General features: G+C 30.8%; 1 protein-coding gene across 9 annotated transcripts in view; it reads right to left on the bottom strand.

Annotated features, from left to right (window-relative positions):
* Nucleotides 1-18,166, bottom strand: part of LOC129909888 (serine-rich adhesin for platelets) — a 408,462-nt gene that overhangs the window by 149,999 nt on the left and 240,297 nt on the right. For 8 of the 9 annotated variants that reach the window (XM_055987036.1, XM_055987033.1, XM_055987034.1 and 5 more), the window contains 4 exons: nucleotides 11,645-11,881; nucleotides 10,834-11,405; nucleotides 10,668-10,758; nucleotides 3,282-5,169 (listed from right to left, as the gene is read on the bottom strand). In XM_055987036.1, the coding sequence (XP_055843011.1) occupies nucleotides 3,282-5,169; nucleotides 10,668-10,758; nucleotides 10,834-11,405; nucleotides 11,645-11,881 (2,788 nt within the window). The remainder of the gene's footprint in view (nucleotides 1-3,281; nucleotides 5,170-10,667; nucleotides 10,759-10,833; nucleotides 11,406-11,644; nucleotides 11,882-18,166) is intronic. The other variant, XM_055987035.1, reaches the window with a different exon arrangement.

Raw genomic sequence — 18,166 nt, forward strand, 5'->3', positions numbered from 1 at the left:
GGTGAATTGTTTTTCTGTCACAACCTCGGCCTTGATTTTTTTGAAATTCCATAATAGTTGTGTTCCTTTACAAAAAGACTTTAAAATAAGAAACGCACTTAATTACGTTTCAACTCAGGGTTGTTTGGATTTCTGAAAAAGATTAAAATACCTAATAGGTCTACAACTGTCTGCAATTTATATCACCATAATAATTTTGCGCCCAATAAACACATTTCAATCTAAATTTACCCCCAAATGACCTCATCACACAACTTCCATTCCAGTTTTCATTCAATTTTCACATCAAAATCGAGAAGCAATCTACAATAATTCTACAATTTGGGTCAGAAAAAACGAAGAATCTTTATAAAGGTTGGAAAGTTCCACCAGAACAGAATTCCCATTAAATAATTAGTATTCCATCATTCAGTTTATCGTCACCACAATCCCAGAAAAAAATGGAAAGTGCCAAGCAAATTCCATCATCATTCCAAGTGCTAAAAATCTTAATTTAAATTTTGTTGCTGTGTTCCACTAGGCTCTGATGCACCACCCAACAACACTCAACAAATCCCTGAAGTTGAAAAAAAAAAAAAATATTTTGATGAAATGGAATCTTTAAAAACACAAAACGTACAAAAACAAATGCATTAGCCTAGAAACAAAAAAAAAGACAAAAAACGGGAAGACAATATTTTCATATATGTAAATGCATCCCGACAAGGCGACCGACCAATCAACAGCAGCAGCAGGGTGTTTCTATTTTTATAACATTTTTTATGGCTTTTGAATTGGAAAATTTATTTCCCTTGGCCTCAAGCCAATAGGGTAGACAAAAACAACAAAAAAAAAAAAGAAGAAAATCCAGCAAACTTTCGAGTTCGTTGGAAGAAAACAAAAATAATTGTTTTTGGCAAAGATTTTGTGAAAGCTCTGAAGGTTTGGATTAAGTTAAAAATGCCTCATAGAAGTTTTAAGTTTTAAAAACTTGGACGTCTTAAAGTAAATAAGAGTTGTTGTTTTAAAGTCTCTCATGAGAGATTGTTTCATAAAAAACAAAAATAACTTTGGGTAAAGGGAAATAGGGTGAATGGTAATTGATTAAGATTAAATTGCTTCAGACCTGTTCAAAGATTCCTAGGCATCAATTTTTAGAGCTTCAAAAGTGTCTTATGTCTCTCATGAGAGAAAGTTTCTTGAAAATACAATAACTTGAAAAAATGAAAAAGTGAAAGTCAGAAGTGCATTAAAGCTACTCTCAAACATCAGTTTATAGAACCATAAGCTGGTTTTTTAAAAAAGATTTACATCTCTCATGAGAGAAAATTTTCTTATAAATTGGAAATAGATAGAACGGTTTTTTGGGATTTGATTCGAACTTCTATGATTTGAAAGTGGCAAAGAGGAGAGCTGTGGCAATACAAACTCACTAACTTTAAAATTAAGGTTTTGGTCGGACCTAAATTTCAAAACTTGAAAATAATGAAACGGAATTTGCTATATAACTTTAATAAGGGGCAGTGTATTGCATGAGAGAAAGTTTCTTGAGACATTTTAAATAGATGAAAGGTGTTTTGAAACACTTAAAAAATCTTCTTAGTCACTAATTTTTCGTGACAATCTTAAATTTGATTGAAGTCTTCAAAGGTGTTTAATTTCTTGAAAGTTACTTGAAAAATACCAGAACATTCGAAAGGCTATCTTGAATGAGTTAAAACAGCCTTATATTGATGAAATAATTTCAAAATAAAATTATATATGAAAATTACTGAGATCTTTCATGAGAGGAAAAAGCTGCCTAATAATAATAATAAGAAAATGAAATTGTTTAAACAGTTTTAGTGTCTAATATATTGAAAACGGCGTCAAGACTCTCATGCTAAAAACTTTTGGGAAAACAAATTAAGTGGAGTGTTTATCAAGTGAAAAATTAGGCTCCTACCTGTGATGTGAAAGCTGAATTTGAAAATCATAAGTGAAAAGTTATTGGAATATTTAAACTTAGTAAAATAGTTTTAGAGTTGCTTGAACATCAGAAAAGTGTTTTTCTTTAAAACTTATAAAATTCTAATTGAAATTTCTCATGAGAGAAAAATAAAAAAAAAAACAATCGGATTGTGAAGAATTGATCCCTTTAAAATATCTCTCAGAGTTGTTAATCGATAAAAATACTTTGACTTTTTAAAATTGAAGCTGTATGTACTTTTGAAAAACAAAATAACTCATAAAATAGCATCAAGTCTCTCATGAGATATTTTTCCGGAAAATATAAAAACAATAAATAAGATGTTATCATTTAGAATAAACCGTCTTTTGGCAGTTATATTACTATAATTCGAAGAAAATCGAAGTTACCTATTCAAGAAATCTTTGTAAATAGTTTTATGTGTCTCATGAGAGAAAGTTAAAACGACTGATTGGGGATTATTATTAGGTTAAAATAACATCAACTTCATCTGTTTTAAGACACTGAATATAGGACAACTGAAGATAAAACAATAACTTTTGAGAAACTAATAATGGTCTGTCTTTCATGAGAGAAGACTCATGAGAGAAGATTTTTAGAAAGTCTAAGAAGCCACACTAAATGAGAAATTTTGATTAATTTCAAAAAGCTACTGAGATTTTTTAAGATTTTAAAACCAAAAACTAATAACTTTGTTAAAGTGTCGCATGAGAAAAAAGGCTCTTGAAAAATTAAATTTTTTTTTTTCATAGAAAAATTGAAATTTGATCAAATCTATCATGAGAGAAAATTTCTAGCAATCCAAAATAATAGATTGAAGAGTTCCAAAAAAGTTTAAAAAAAAAACCCTAAGACCCGTTTTACTTTCAGACATTAAGTGTCGATTTCTGTGAGAACTTTATAAAACATTCTTTTCTTAAATCTTTCATGAGAGAAATCTTATTAAAAAAAATTTAAATGCAGAACTTCAAGTTCAAAAGCACTCAAAATAGTTTTTTTTTAACTTCAGAAAACTGAACACGGTTTTTGTGAGAAAGAAAAAAAAACTTTTTGTGCCTGTTATATTTCTCCCATGAGATAAAGTATACGTATGAAACGTATTGACTGGATAAGGGAGGGGGTAGAAAGTAGGCCGTTAATTTATTTGAAGCTTTAGAGGAAAATGTCTTCAATAACATGTTGGACATTTCAAAATGGTTGTATTTTTAAAAATCTCTCATGGGAGAATTTTTTTTTATTTTTTTTCTTATCTTATTTCATTCATCTCTTTGGTTCAGATTATTCAAAAACTACACCATTGCTTTTAAGATTTTTGCTATAAATTCGTACTCACCATTGTATCTCATCATTAGTAACAGGTTGCGTACGGAAACGATCCTTATACATTTCCCGTTTAATAGCACTCGGTCGTTGAATCTTTGGAATTGCCCCTGCCGAACAATTGGCCAGGCTAATATCATCACTACTTTGACCGGAATTTGAATTCAAGAACCTTTCCATATTCCTAACGCGTTCAGCCACCGATAAAGATAAAGGTTTTTCTTCAACCATCATTTCGATAGGTTCCATTTCACCGCCAACGGCACCTCCTTCATCTTCAGGCGCCTCTTCTGATTCTAATGATTTACTTCGTTGCAAGCCACCAGCATTAGCTTCTGCAACAGCTGCCGCCATCTCCGATGCAGATGATGATGATTCAGTAAACGATCTTCGTTTAGCTGGCGAATCAGTCTTTCTTATCGATCTCTTACCCTGATCATCCGATTGATCAGAGGACTCTTCACGACTACTCTTCCGAGAAGTCTTAAGTATCGGCCGAATTTCTTCAGTCTCTGAAGAAGATTTCTTCTTCAGTATCGGTTTGGGGGCACGGATTTCTTGATTGTCGACCTTGAGTATTGGCCGAATATTATCGTATTCACTGTCATTGCTAGTTGGTGGCGATGACGATGATGTGACAATGTCTTTGCACAATTCAGCAGCAGCTAGTATCACAGCTTGTGAGATCGATACGTGTTTCGACGGATGACTACTCTCCGATGGGGTTGATGTTGAGTCTTTTTTCTTTAGAATACCATGATGGGGTTCTGCTGATGGGCAACCATCACTTTTGCTTTCATAGCTGCTCTGCTTGAGAATACCGTGTTGGGTTTCTTCCAAGCTGTTTCGGCGTGCGCTTTTAACAAGGATGCTTCGTTCGTCAGGTGAATGACTGCGACTGTAGTAGCGACTTTCGTCAAGACTGCTGCGTTTCTTGAGAATTCCCTGACGCTTGCTTCGAGTTGGAGTGTCCATAGTGGTCGAAGCAAATGTCACCGGGGAAGCATTACTCGAAGTGGAGCTTGACTCTGCCAGATCTTTCTTCTTCAAAATCGAAACGATGTGATTGGTTGGTTCGTCAGAGCTTTTACGACGCAAAATCGGAGACAATTTTGGCTGATCAAGGCTTATTTCACGTTCGACGCTACGTGCCTTAAGCATTCGCCTGCGAAGGAAGCCTAACGATGAAGCACCATCTGAGTGGAAGTCTTCACCATCGTCAAAGCTTATACGGTCTTTCTTTACAAATGACCTAGGCGAAGCCGATGAATTGGAAGAATTATTCAATTCCTTGGGTTCGATCAATGGCAAATCTTCCTTCGCTGAAATGCGATCGAGAGAACTAGCAAAATCATCAATAGCATTTGGCACCTTTTTAAGTGGAGGTTTGAATCCAGATTCAACTTTGCTGCTATTAGCAGCAGCATTACCATCATTACACATTTCAGTGATTTTGATTATGTCAGCAAGTTCGGACTTGGTTCTTTCACGCATTGCATCAACTTTTGAACCAACATCAGCAAAACGGAACCGATTACGGCGACTGTACTCGGATGTGGTTCTTCCACCGAGTGATAAAGAAATACCTTCTCTGTCAACTGGTCTTCGTGGAATTTTAGTTTCAGTTAATTTAGCTGGCGATGTTGGACTAGCACCACCAATTTTAGGACTGGCTGTTGAAGCTCGACGACGATCTGAAGCCGAAGGGCTTATTAGACCAATACCACGACGTGCATTTTCCATATGAAAGGCTAAATTATTTCTCGGTGATGTTGGCGAGACTGATGACTTTTTAGGTGACAACAAGAGATCACGCACAGCTGTTGAAGTTTCATCTGATGGAATTAGCTGACGAGCCATACCAAGTTCACGGCGACGACGACGACGCAAGGCAGCTTCATCTAGAAGAAATAAACATAAGTTCTCATAATTGAATACTAAATTATGTGAAATGTATGGTGCTTTTTGTAAAAAATTACTTTAAAAAGAGGTCTCAAAGTCTTGGGGATTACAATTTTTTTTTTAGCGTATTTACCTTAATTTAAAAAAAAAAATTACTAAAACACGTCCCAAAAATTTGTTTTGATCGAAAATAAAGTAGACGAAAAAATGTATTTATTATTAGTATTATGTTTATTTTTGATATAATACATGTAGAACAGTCAAATCAGACAAAAATTTGGGGGTTCGTGTTACGTCATAAAAATAATGAACAGGGCTTTCTTTGCATTTTGGTGTTCCTTAACATCTAAGCTATAAAATTACAAATCGAGGTATTGCCTTCCCCGTGGTTTTTCACCCGATTTCCTTCTTCAATTTTTACTTGCTCACCCGTATAAACTTAGCATGACAACTTTTGAAAAGTTAATTTTTTTTTGGCTCAGTAATTGCCGCATAATTGCCGTGTTTATGCCGTGAAGTCAAAAAAATTGCCGCGCGCTTAGTTTGGTCAGAATCGGTAAACCAAGTTTGTCATGCTAACTTTACATAAAGTTAGCATGACAACTTTTAATTTTTGATCAATTTCAGTTTTTTTTTCGCTAATTATTTAAAGCTTAATTGCCGTAATTATGCCGTGAAATCGAAAATAAACTATCTCTTTTGGTTTTCTCAAAAAAAAAATATAATCTATTTTTCGTTAACCCGCGCGGCAATTTTTTTGACTTCACGGCATAAACACGGCAATTATGCGGCAATTACTGAGCCAAAAAAAAATTAACTTTTCAAAAGTTGTCATGCTAAGTTTATACGGGTTACTTGCTCTATAGGGCAAGTACACGAAAACAAAATTCGAGGTTTTAATCAAAACCAACATTACGATAATGGTGAATATCAAAAAAGTGGTTTTCGACATGCCGTCCGTTGGTCTGTGCATCTGTGCGTTCATCTGTACATCGAGCTAAGGCCTAAACGGTTGGTTGGATTTGCTTGAAACTTGGTACAGATGTTTTTTGCGTAATTTCCTAGGTCCGTTTTTTTTTTATTTTTTTAATATTTCTTTTTTAACGCAATATCCCATATACCGTTTTCGAGGTATTGCAAATTTCTCGAAAACGACTCTAACGATTTCGATTAAATTTGATGTACGTAATATCCTTATAGATTCTAACAGAACTGCGTTATTAGTTTTTCTCAAAAAATTCGGAGAACGGAAATATGGTGTTTCCGTTTTTTACAAAAACTGATAGATATTTAAGATAAAAATACGTTGAACTACAAAAGCAAGTACGTGCGAACCGGGCGTGCATTTTATTTGAAATCAATTTATTTCAATTCCTATACCTAGAGAGAAGAAAAATTGTGAATTTGACCATTTTGTTTAATGGCTAAATATCTCCCAAAATTATTAAACAAATGATGATATGAAAGGTCAATTAAAATGTCCAATAAATCAGAGACTAAAGGTAAACTATTAAATTTCTCAAAATTTAAACAATCAATAATAATTTAAACGAGTTTTCCTTAAAACCATATTTTTTACGGACCACCAACCAATTTTGTAGGTGGATAGGGCTGAAATAATTTTTTAAGGTTGACAATTCTATTCTCCAGTAAGAAACGTAGTATTTTTTTATGATAAGTTTAATGGCCATTTTTTACCATTTTTTTGTTCAATGAAATTTTTTTTCAAACAAATGCCATTCCTTTAAGAATCAATAAATCAAATAAAATCTAGGTACTTTACTGAGTTTCGGTAAAGAAAAATTATGGGTTTTCATTTCAAATACAAATTTCTTACTTTTTAAAATTGGGTATGCATTTTAAAGAAAAAACTTACATAATAATTTTCTTATAACGATTTAATTGTATTTCTTTTCTAAAATCACTAAAGCAGCAATAAAGAAGTTTATTTACTGCAATTTCGCTTCCAAATAAACTTTACCCCTTAAATAATAATTATTTTTAGGGTAGATATGATCGTATTATTAGGAGTGACTTAGTCAACTTTCGTATAAATAAGGGCACATATCAATCAAAGTTAAAAACGAAATTCAAAAATAAAAAAGGTACTATGGCAGGTTCTGTCTATACCGATTCAAAAAACTATTATCACAAAAATGCCTCAATATTTGTTTATTGCACACTTATCTTCTTATCTTATCTTAAGATCCTCAAAAACAAAAAGAAAACTTTTCTATTTTCATTATATGACAGTTACGGTTCCTTATGGTCTCAAAACAATTTCAATTTTTCCTTTAGGAAATCATTCAAAATTGTAAACTACCAAGTTTGAAGAAAATCGATACAAGGGTGTGTACAATCAGATACACAAAGGGCATTGTGAGACCCATTTTTTGGCATTCTGTATTATCGTTATGTTATGTGAAGTCGATTTCTAAAATAGTCTTACAGTACCTACATATCGTCGCGTCGCCGTGAAGCAGAATTGTTCTAAGTCACAAAAAGCAAATTTTACAGGGGACGATTTTTAAGTTTCAAATTGGTTTAAAGCGACAATTTTACCATTCAAGTTATGCTCCTTCGCCATTCAAGTTATGTTTTTTATAAAGTTTGTTCTTTTCTCTTGAATAAAATATACAAGTTTACCTCATTAGTAGGAGCATACTATTTTTAAATATTTTTTAAAACTAAAAACCCACAATTGGACATAGAACAATTCCTATAAAAGTACGTTTTTTCCTTAAATAAAAAGTGGACTTAGAACAAAATTTGATGGGACTTAGAATAATCAAGAATACCTACTCGGGCTCATTTTCAAAAGACAACTTCCCTGTTTTTATTGTTCTATGTCCCGTTAAATTATATTATCTGCGGAATTAAATTTGTCGTCAAAAACGGTTTTCAAATTCGGAAAGAGCACCCTCAAATTAGTAAAACTGCATCATTAACACATTTTCGGTAAAAAGTGGATTTAGAACAATTTTGCTTTACGCCGCGCCGACGCGTCGATATGTGTATCGCAAATAAAAACTGTAAACAATTTCAAATCATTAAAAATGTGATTTTTGTAAAAGTTTATATTTTCCTTTTCCATTTCTAATATTAATAGTGATAACTATGCACTTTGATTTTATTACCTAATAAATTCAGATTAAAATTAAGTGTTTACGATAATTTATGTTTATAGCTATTTTTTAATTAAGCTGATGGTCTGTTACAGGTGAAACTGAGATTACAATAATTAAATGCCTGCATAAATGCTAATATTAGATAATAAGACTTAGGTGCTTGTAAAGGTAAACAAACAGATAACATTGTACTTCAAATAGTGTGAAATTATTCTATTTCCAAGGTTGGAAAATGAGAAAGCCTTGTAAATATGAAACAAGAAATGAAAAAAACTAGTAAATTTTGTTTTACCTACTAGGCAATGAGATTGGACAAATTTTTTCGTATTGAAACAAATTTATAAATATGAAATTAAAAATGTTTAGCGTGGTAAAAGCTGCAAAATTAGGTTGTTACAGTTGAAAGTGAATGCTGCTCACAAATAAAAAAATATATGGGCTATTAATCTGAAAGTTTTTGCAAAAGTTCTGTTTAAAATTACAAAAACATAACGCAAAATTGAAAACTCGTTTAAAAAATCTAGATTACAATCTAAATTGACCTAACGGTGCTAGAGAATTCGAAAAAAAGGGGTTACAAATTCTAACTATCTGCCTGTCAGAATTAAAGTATATCTTATTTTTCTCGAACTAAAGCCTAAATATTTTGTTCTATACAATAAGTCAGAGTTTAAATGGTTACAGCCCAATGAGCATCCTAAGATTTCGAATAAACGCATTATTGTACTAAATGCATGTTATGTCAACAAATACCATAATTTTCAGTTTTTCATGATTTTTAAGCTAGATATTAGAGATTAGAGAGAGAGAAAATGATGTTTCACAGCCTTTAAGTTTGTAAGATATCATATAATTCTGTAAGAAAAAATGTATTGGCCTTAGTTTATGAAATATTACCGTTATTAAAGCCAAAGACTAACTCAAATTTTGGAAGAAAAAAAGCAGTTCTTACAGATATAATTACAAATAATTCTGAAATAAATTGCTACACATTACAGCTTAACCTCAAAAACTATAAAAATTACGTTTTTTTTTTGCGTTTTATAACGGTAATATTTCAAAAACTAAGGCCAATAAATTTATACATTCAGAAAAGTATATTTTGGTTCTTCTGCAAAAAAAAAAGTTTTATTTTTTTCAACAGAATTTCATTGTAGCCAACCAAAATATTGACTTCGTCAGGTTATAACTGAAATAGTTTATAGTTTTGGACATACAAGAAAACTTAATGTACCAAAATGTAGGAAATTTAGAGTTGTTTCAATGTTATTATGAGAACTATTTCTCTTAGATGAACCTAAGCTGAAGAAAAGTGTAAAAATCACGATCATCACCGAAAATTTTACATGTTTTCGTCAATAACTTTTTATAGAGAAACTTTACAAAGAATACGTTCTTCTACAAAACAAGACAAAAAAATCCATTCTACGATAAACAGGAGCCGAGAAAATCACAAAAACGCATTTTTCAAAATGGCGGCCAAACCACACATTTTTGAGACAAAAAAAATATATTTTTATGTTTGTCTTAATGCGCCTCTTTATATGAAATATCAAATTCAAAAAATTCTCCGATGATTCCTTAATGCCTGTAGTATTAAGAGTTTACTAAAATATTGCTCTTTGAATTTTGTAAATTTTGTCGAAATCGAGTATTTTTTTCAAAGCTGTCTTTATATCTTGTTTTAAGAAAACCTTAACAATTTGTAAATTCTGTAGGTAAGTGTCTTTGGGCAGCACTAAAAATTGTTCCTATTACTATATAAGTTTCTTACCATAACATAGGTATTATAGAATTAACAAGTCTATTAACTTAAATATTCAAATGTTAAAGCTAACAATGTATTTCAAACATAAGTACTATATTGTAATCAAAAATAAGTCTCAATAAATCTAAATTTGAATTTTTCAAAACTGTTTTTAGTACAAGTCAGAGGATAATTGGCCCTTCTAAAGACATCGTCCCAATTTTAGTACATGTTGGTTGGATATTGACTCTTATGCAAACTTAAGTCTTTCAACATGGAGGTGGGACACGATTCACCATTTTGAATCAAAGATGCACGCATTCAACCCAATTAATTCGGTATCAGTACATTTTACGAAACAAAAAACTGTGTCAAAGCTGTAAGAGCATAAAATAAATTCTGAACAATTAAATTTATCCCTTAAATTCCTCTTTTTTAATACAAATTAAATTTAAATACCAAATTCTACCCATCAGAAAAAAAAAGTTGACAAAAAAATTATGACTTAGTTCCGTTTCTTTGCTACCGAAATTTTTAACAAATAAACTAAATTGGATATATTAGTCATTTCCTATCAAAAATATAGAATTCATATTCTAACTTTTAAAAATAATAAACCTACCATCTCCAGTTGCTTCTTCATTCAATGAACGATTTAAATTCGATTTTCTCTTCGATGATTTGTCTCGATCTTCAATTTTCTGTGCTTCCGGCTAAAACAAAAATTAAGAAAAGAAAACATTTAAAAAAAAATTTTGTATAAATTTCTTAATCATCATCTCACTCACTGTTCGATTATTTCTTACTGGACTCAACTCCATATCTCGACCATTGCGTGCCGGTTGTGCCAAATGATTTATTTCCGAATTCATGGTCGATGAGCGTGGTCGTGCTGATGAAGAGAATTCTCCATCATCTTCTTCATCATCATCGCCATTGTTACCATTCAAATATTGTTCATCATCATCATGACTCAATCCACCACCAACACCGCCGCCATTATTACGACCTGCTGAAGTTATCTTAACGGTACATTCTGTAGTATGAGGTCTTTGTTCCCTGCTGCGTGATGAAGATATTCCACCGTTGTTGCCATTGTAACGCAATTCATTAAGATTCTGCCGCATTGTGACGCAAACTGCCGACGGAACTAGTTTCTTGCTGCTTTCAGCTGCTGGCGGTGAAGCACTTAATCCTGACCGTGCAGAAGTTGTACGAGTTACATCGGGGCTATTATTGTTGCCAGGTTTGCGAGAATTCTGATGATGATGGCGAGGTGAAGTTTGGCGTAAGCCAATTGCCATTGGTATTCCCGAAGTAGGATGTTGTTGATGGTGTTCATCTGAATCTTTCTTTTTATCTGTTGATTTCAAAGAATTTCAAATTAATCTCAAGGATTTTAAGGATGGTTTTTGTTGGTTTTGGTGTGTTAGTGTTTTATGTACAACAAAATTTACATCACAAATTATTTCTTAAAAAAAACCAAAAAAAAAAAAGTTAAAATTTAGAAAAGGGAAAATCAGATAGAAAAGAAGAAAGTATCTTTTTTTTTGTGCTTTTGAATAGATTCGAGAATATTGAAGTTATACTCTTACTTACCTAACGCAGCAGCACGCAAACGAGAAGTTTTTGTGGTTCTTACAATTTTTGCTGGTGTAAGTTGCTGTTGCTGTTGTTGTGGTAGTTGATTAGACTGATTAAGGACAGCAGGACTACGATGTTGATTATTATTATGATTTGGCTGACCTACTGATGAGGTTGACGAGGATTTCGTCACGATACGACCATTTGTATAGAGTTCACTATGTTTTTTATTTGTAGGACTTATAGCTTGGCCTGGGGTAAAAAGGAATTGAGTGCAAAAAATTGTTTTTTTTTTTCTAATTGTTTAAAAAAAAAATTGGAATTTTTGTGAGCGAAAAAAACTATATGATGGCGACACTATATAATTCAAATTGGATTTGGATGATGTGGAAATTTTGAATCATGGAAATGGTTTTTTTTTTGTACTAGATGAAATCTACTTTAAAAATGAATGTTTAAATGCACTCTATAAAGGCAACTACGGGATGGTATCTTTGATCTAAAATGTCATTTTTCGATACAAAAACTTGAGAGGTTGAACTTTTTCCAAAGTTTTGAGATTTATATAAACGACTTATAGAAAAGTACACAACAAAACATGAGAAAAAAATTACCTCTTAAAAGGTTCTTAACAATCTAAATAATGACACGTTTTCAGTAAAATTGAAACCAGTTGTTAATGGTTCATGCGGAAATCATCCCACCATTGTGGGAACTGTCGAACTTTGTGTCATATCATATCCATTTATATTTTTCGAAAAAGGTGTAATTAACATTTATTAAAGAAGTAATAATTACATACTCTTCTTCTAAGATGTTTTCTGTTTGTCAGTTGCAATTCAAGCGACAGCAAAAAGACTAGTATACAATTAGGTCGAAAAATGAATAGTGTGATGTTAAATAACGGGAAAATACACTGCAGAAGCTAAATCAGAAGCATAATTTTATTCTAAAGAAATTGAAAAACATTTTACAGAAAGATAAGTTAGACGATTTTTTTGAGGGTTTGAATAATAACGTTTCCAATTAAAAAAAAAATAGGTGTGGTCAAAATTAATGTATGTACATTTAAGAATTAGGTTCCTGAGTGGAAAAACTATTTGAAAATAATTTTAAAAAATCCCCTATTTTTATTTTGACGCTAGGTGGCGCATCAAAAGGGTTAAAATTATTGCTCATTTGAGATAGGTATATGTTGACTTATGAGGCCATATTTTTTAGATATTAAAGTAAAAATGTTTGATGAGGTTCTTGTCTGCATTAAATACCGGTTTCAAAAAGGTATAAGCAATTTTCCTAGGACCTTGGATTTTTTAAAAAATATTGTAATTTTTTTTTTTGTAAAAACAATTTTTTGAAAAAGGGTTGATGAATTTTATCGAAATTTCTTTTTTATGTGTTAATATTTTCTTAAAAATGGCATAGGTACCAACTTTTTTTTTTTTTTTAATTTTAGAAATGTTATATAAAATAAAATGCACGACTGGGTCGCACGAAGTTGCTCTTACAGTTAAAGTTGCTTAAATTTTTAAGACTTTTTTTTATAGAAATTTGTAAAATGTAGGTACCTACTATATACAATAGTCGGAAAAAGTATTTTGACAAGATGAACATTTTTTTAACTGATGAGAAAAATCTATAACGGTTAAACATTAAATAAGGAAGTTGACGGTAATTTAATAAGTATATTATGGTGAATCTCATGATGGTCAATGTCAGTCATATAGTTGGTATTATGCTTCGAGGCTGCATTTTTTGTATAAAAAGTACTAATTTTTGAGGGAAAAAAGTATTTTGACAAACGTTTTTTTTTCACTTTAAATCCGGAATGACTCCAAAAAGTCTGGATTTCGAAATGCCATTCTCTCATTAAAAACTTTGTGAGCAAAAGTTCCCTTTACAGGAAAGCTCGCAGAAGACAATTTTACCATGTTTATGGGGAGATAATACAGTATTTATCTCATAAAAAAAAAATTAAAAAAAAATCGAATTCTCAAATTGACATGTTCTTGTGCTTTTCGCTTCTGGAACAAACTTGACCAAATTTTTACGGAGCTTCAACAGTTCCTTTGCGTTTCCCGGATCATTGAGATAGAAATTTGTGAGAAAGTGGGCCATGAAACTTTGTTTTTGAATGAAAGAAGCATACCAATATGTTCCTTTGAGAATTCAATTTTTTTTCGATTTTTGTTTTATGAGATAAATACTGTATTATCTCCCCATAAACATGGTAAAATTGTCTTCTGCGAGCTTTCCTGTAAAGGGAACTTTTGCTCACAAAGTTTTTAATGAGAGAATGGCATTTCCAAATCCAGACTTTTTGGAGTCATTCCGGATTTAAAGTGAATTCCTCAAAATGCGTCTCTTTTTTTTAGTGCATTTTTTCATTTTTTTGTCCATTCGTGTAAATTTTGCATAGGATAATCATATTTTTGTGTTGTCATATTTGGTAATTTTTAGTTTCCCGTGATAAATTCAGTTCTCCACAGATCTTTTAACAGACACACCGAAATTATGACTTGCAACAGAAGATGCACTAATTTCGATGTTAAGTTCCGCCGTTTTGTCCAATTTTTAACAAATCGGAGCCTTAATAACTCTGTCAGTTGTATACGTGCTTGAAACACGCAAAATGCATTACCTTACCTTACCAACGTTGAAAAAGAACGTTTGTCAAAATACTTTTTTCCCTCAAAAATTAGTACTTTTTATACAAAAAATGCAACCTCGAAGCATAATACCAACTATATGACTGACATTGACCATCATGAGATTCACCATAATATACTTATTAAATAGCCGTCAACTTCCTTATTTAATGTTTAACCGTTACAGATTTTTTTCATCAGTTAAAAAAATGTTCATTTTGTCAAAATACTTTTTCCGACTATTGTAGGTACAAAACAAAAAAAAAAAAAATAAAAAAAATAAAATCGTTTTTTAAAAAATTAAATAAAATCTGAAATCGAATTGCCCTCCAAAAAAAGTATGCAGTTTTGATTGATATATTAAAATGCATTTTTAGAAAAAAAAATTTCAAAATCGTTAGAGCCGTTTTTTAAAAAACTAATTTTTTGGAAAAAAAGTTTTAAAAAAAAATTAGTATGCCATTTTGTAGAAATCACTAATCAACATCTTAAACCAAAATTTCAAAAAAATTCAATGTCCCGTTTTCGAAAATTGGATTTTTCAAAAAAAAAAATTTCAAAATTTTTTAAAATATTCAAAAATTATTTTTTTCCAAATTTTATTTTTGGCGTATATTAAAATCATATAAATGCTTCTTCACAAAAAGTTTCGTTGAAATGGAATGAGCAGTTTCAGAGATAATCGGATTTAAAAAAAGGTTCTATGGCAGGTACCGTTAATAATGATTTTCAAAAAAAAAAAATTTTCATTAGAAGATAGCCCTTGTTTTAAAACTTACATTTGATTTTTTTAAACAAAATCGTTGGAGCCGTTTTTGAGCAATTTCAACTTTACTAAAATCGAATCGGTATATGACAAGTACCGTTATTTTTGGTCCAAAAAAATTAATTCCAAAAACTCCTCTGGAGAGTCTCCAAAAAATGCTACATACCAACTTTTTTGGCATTCTCTACCATCGTAATGTCATGGAAAAATGTTATCTCAACTTTTTTTTTTTGTACGAATGCATAACTTGATATATAGTACCTATATCGCAAGTAAAAAATGGCTATAACGATTTTCGAAATTTTTTTTCTAAAAATTTCTTTTTATACAAGACATCAAATGACATACTTGGTGTTCTGTACAAGATCATTTAAAACAGTATTTAATTGATCATTTTATTTATTTACAGTATTAATGAAATTCTTCAAAAAATATCAGTTTTTAAAATTTACCCTAATATTTTCATTGAAAAACTTTAACATTAGAGTTACTTTTACCATGGGAACAAGAACGTTTCGAAACTTATTCATTTATTATCACACCGCTTAAAAATAAAAATAATTTTCATTATTTTTTTACTTTGCTTATTCATTTAATTTAAAAGAAGTATGTAATTTTCATTATAACTCGTAAACTGACATGCCAAAGGAATCACTCCTATGGCCTCTCATCAGCGGAATTTCAACAGTTTTTAAAAACTGATATTTAAATTTTCGCTTACATCAGAAAAGCAACACTTTTGTAACAGAAACCCTCCTTCTAATTCCAAACTGTAATTTTGCATCAATTCCTCAAAATATATCGGAGTTTTAAAATATTAGAAAGGGACAAACAAGTCAGTTAAATTTTTATTTGAATCATTAGCGTCAGCATGATTTTTGATAAAATTAGTTGCATTGTTCCTTACTTCTTCCTTAAAAAGCATCTGCAATAATTTTTTCTCCTTAGAAAATGAAGATTTTAAATGACGTTTAAAAAGAGTGCATCAGTTTAACTCAAGAATTATTGATATAATTAAGCAAAAACTATAATTTAACAGACTGTTATAAAACTGCTATTCTTCTGTTTCACAAATGCAACTATCTAACAACTTAATATTTATTTATTTGGTTTTTTTCACGCTCCTATAACTTAATTAGTCTTAACGTTTCGTCATGGATCATCATTTATCATTTTAACCACACCTTGTTTATAATTCGATGTTTTATCAATGACCGTTTAGTGACAGAAGTGTACCTTGCATCTATAATATCTAAATCGATGTCATTTCCTTATGAGAATTCAAAACAAAACAAAAAAAAATTGTAAACATCCTTCAACAAACAGCTTTTTCACTATCTTCATCTCATCTTATTTGCATAAGTAGATATGATTAAATCATAATAAACAAGAAGATGAAAAAAAATTACTCTAATAACAATAATCAATTTGCAATGATCTCTTCCGTGTCAAATGTGAGATTCCATCATCTCACAGTTTCTCTTTTATTTTGAATAAAGCGTCTCATGATTAAACATTATTTCTCTTTTTCAAAGACCGTGTCTCGCTATTCAAATTAATTACGAAAACACTTCAAATTACATTTTATTACGTAAAAAGAAAGAAAGAAAGAAAAAAAAAACAAATTCACGTGAAATTTGCAAAAAGTCGATGAGGCAATCAATTTGCATACATTTTTTTTATCTTGCACCTTACTCTTTAGCTTCGGTCTTTCATTTAAAGTTCAAATGGAATTAAATCAAAATAACAAAAGTCTCTCTTCTTTCCTCTTCTCTTTCGTCTCAGAAACTGCTCCTCTCCATCAAATGTTTAACCGACTTATTTATGCAAATTTTCACGGATTGATAGCTAATTAGTGATTCTTAAATACAAAATGCTGCAACATAAAAGAAGATATCGATTCCAAATCAGAAGCTCTTTTCATGATGATGCTGATGATGAGAGATCAATGAACCATAACAATTCCCTGAAGGGTTTTTTTAAGACTGTAAATTAAAGCCCTAAAGGCATCTATCACTTGAAAGGTTATAAAATGACACAACAAAAATATAAGAACTGGTTTCAAATTCGCAAAAAAAAATTAACTGAGACATTGGTTATGCTTCATTTGAAGACAAACAAAAAAGTTAAGACTCTTGCTTTTTTTAGGTCTTAAGCGGCGATAAGTGTGACCAATCCGCTTTTGGGTTACATGAATATGGCTCGAGCATAAATAATACCTCATCGTCTTAGTCAATGAAGCGAATACAAAAAATTTAAAAAAAAAAAGGAAGATAAATGAAAAAAAAACGACTTTGAAGATTGTTTTTCGACAATAAAAAGAGATTTATTGAACGTTCGGAGATTTTACGGGTTATGAGATTTATGTTTATGTAAAAATTAATTACAAAATTTTTGTATTCAATAATCGCATAAAAAGATTGGTTTCAAAAATGAAGTTGACATTAGTTTAAAAGGCAATAAGGAAATGACACTTTTATCGTCAGTGATGAATGAGTGTTAAAAGCTGAAATTTAGGGTTTTTAAGCAACTTTTTGAAAATTAGTTTCGTAGAAAAATTTAGAAATAGATTCTGTCGATTTGTATATGAATTTGATCTAACTAGATTAATAGCTATAAATTGTTTCCTGTGACATAATATTAATTAAGTATACAATTTCTGAATAAACAACAAATTTCAATAAAAAAATAGAACTTTTTGCTATATGTGAATGAAAGTTAAATTTTTAGGTTTGGTATCAAGGAAGCCGGTCAACTTGACCATTCTAATTTAATTTAATGCCATTATTCTAATGAAGACGGAAGTGAACAAATCGATCATTCTGAGAACAAAATAAACAAGTTTTTGTTGAAATATATCGAGATCATTTTATAAACTTGAAAAAATGTCTATGTTGAAATTTTGGTGAAGTTAAGTTAAGTGAAGTTAGGTTAAAGACAGTTTCTTTGACGATGTAGTTTATGAATTTAATTCCAAATTTTAGCATTGTACTATTGGTTGCAATGTGAAAGACTTTATTATGAGTTTTTGAATGAAAAAAAAAAAAATCACCTCTGACTGAACACTTGTACGTTAAACTTTCCAAAAAATACATACATAAGAGTCGTTTGGAAGATAGTCAG

Source organism: Episyrphus balteatus, chromosome 2, assembly GCF_945859705.1.
Source record: "Episyrphus balteatus chromosome 2, idEpiBalt1.1, whole genome shotgun sequence".
NCBI classification, from domain to species: domain Eukaryota; kingdom Metazoa; phylum Arthropoda; class Insecta; order Diptera; family Syrphidae; genus Episyrphus; species Episyrphus balteatus.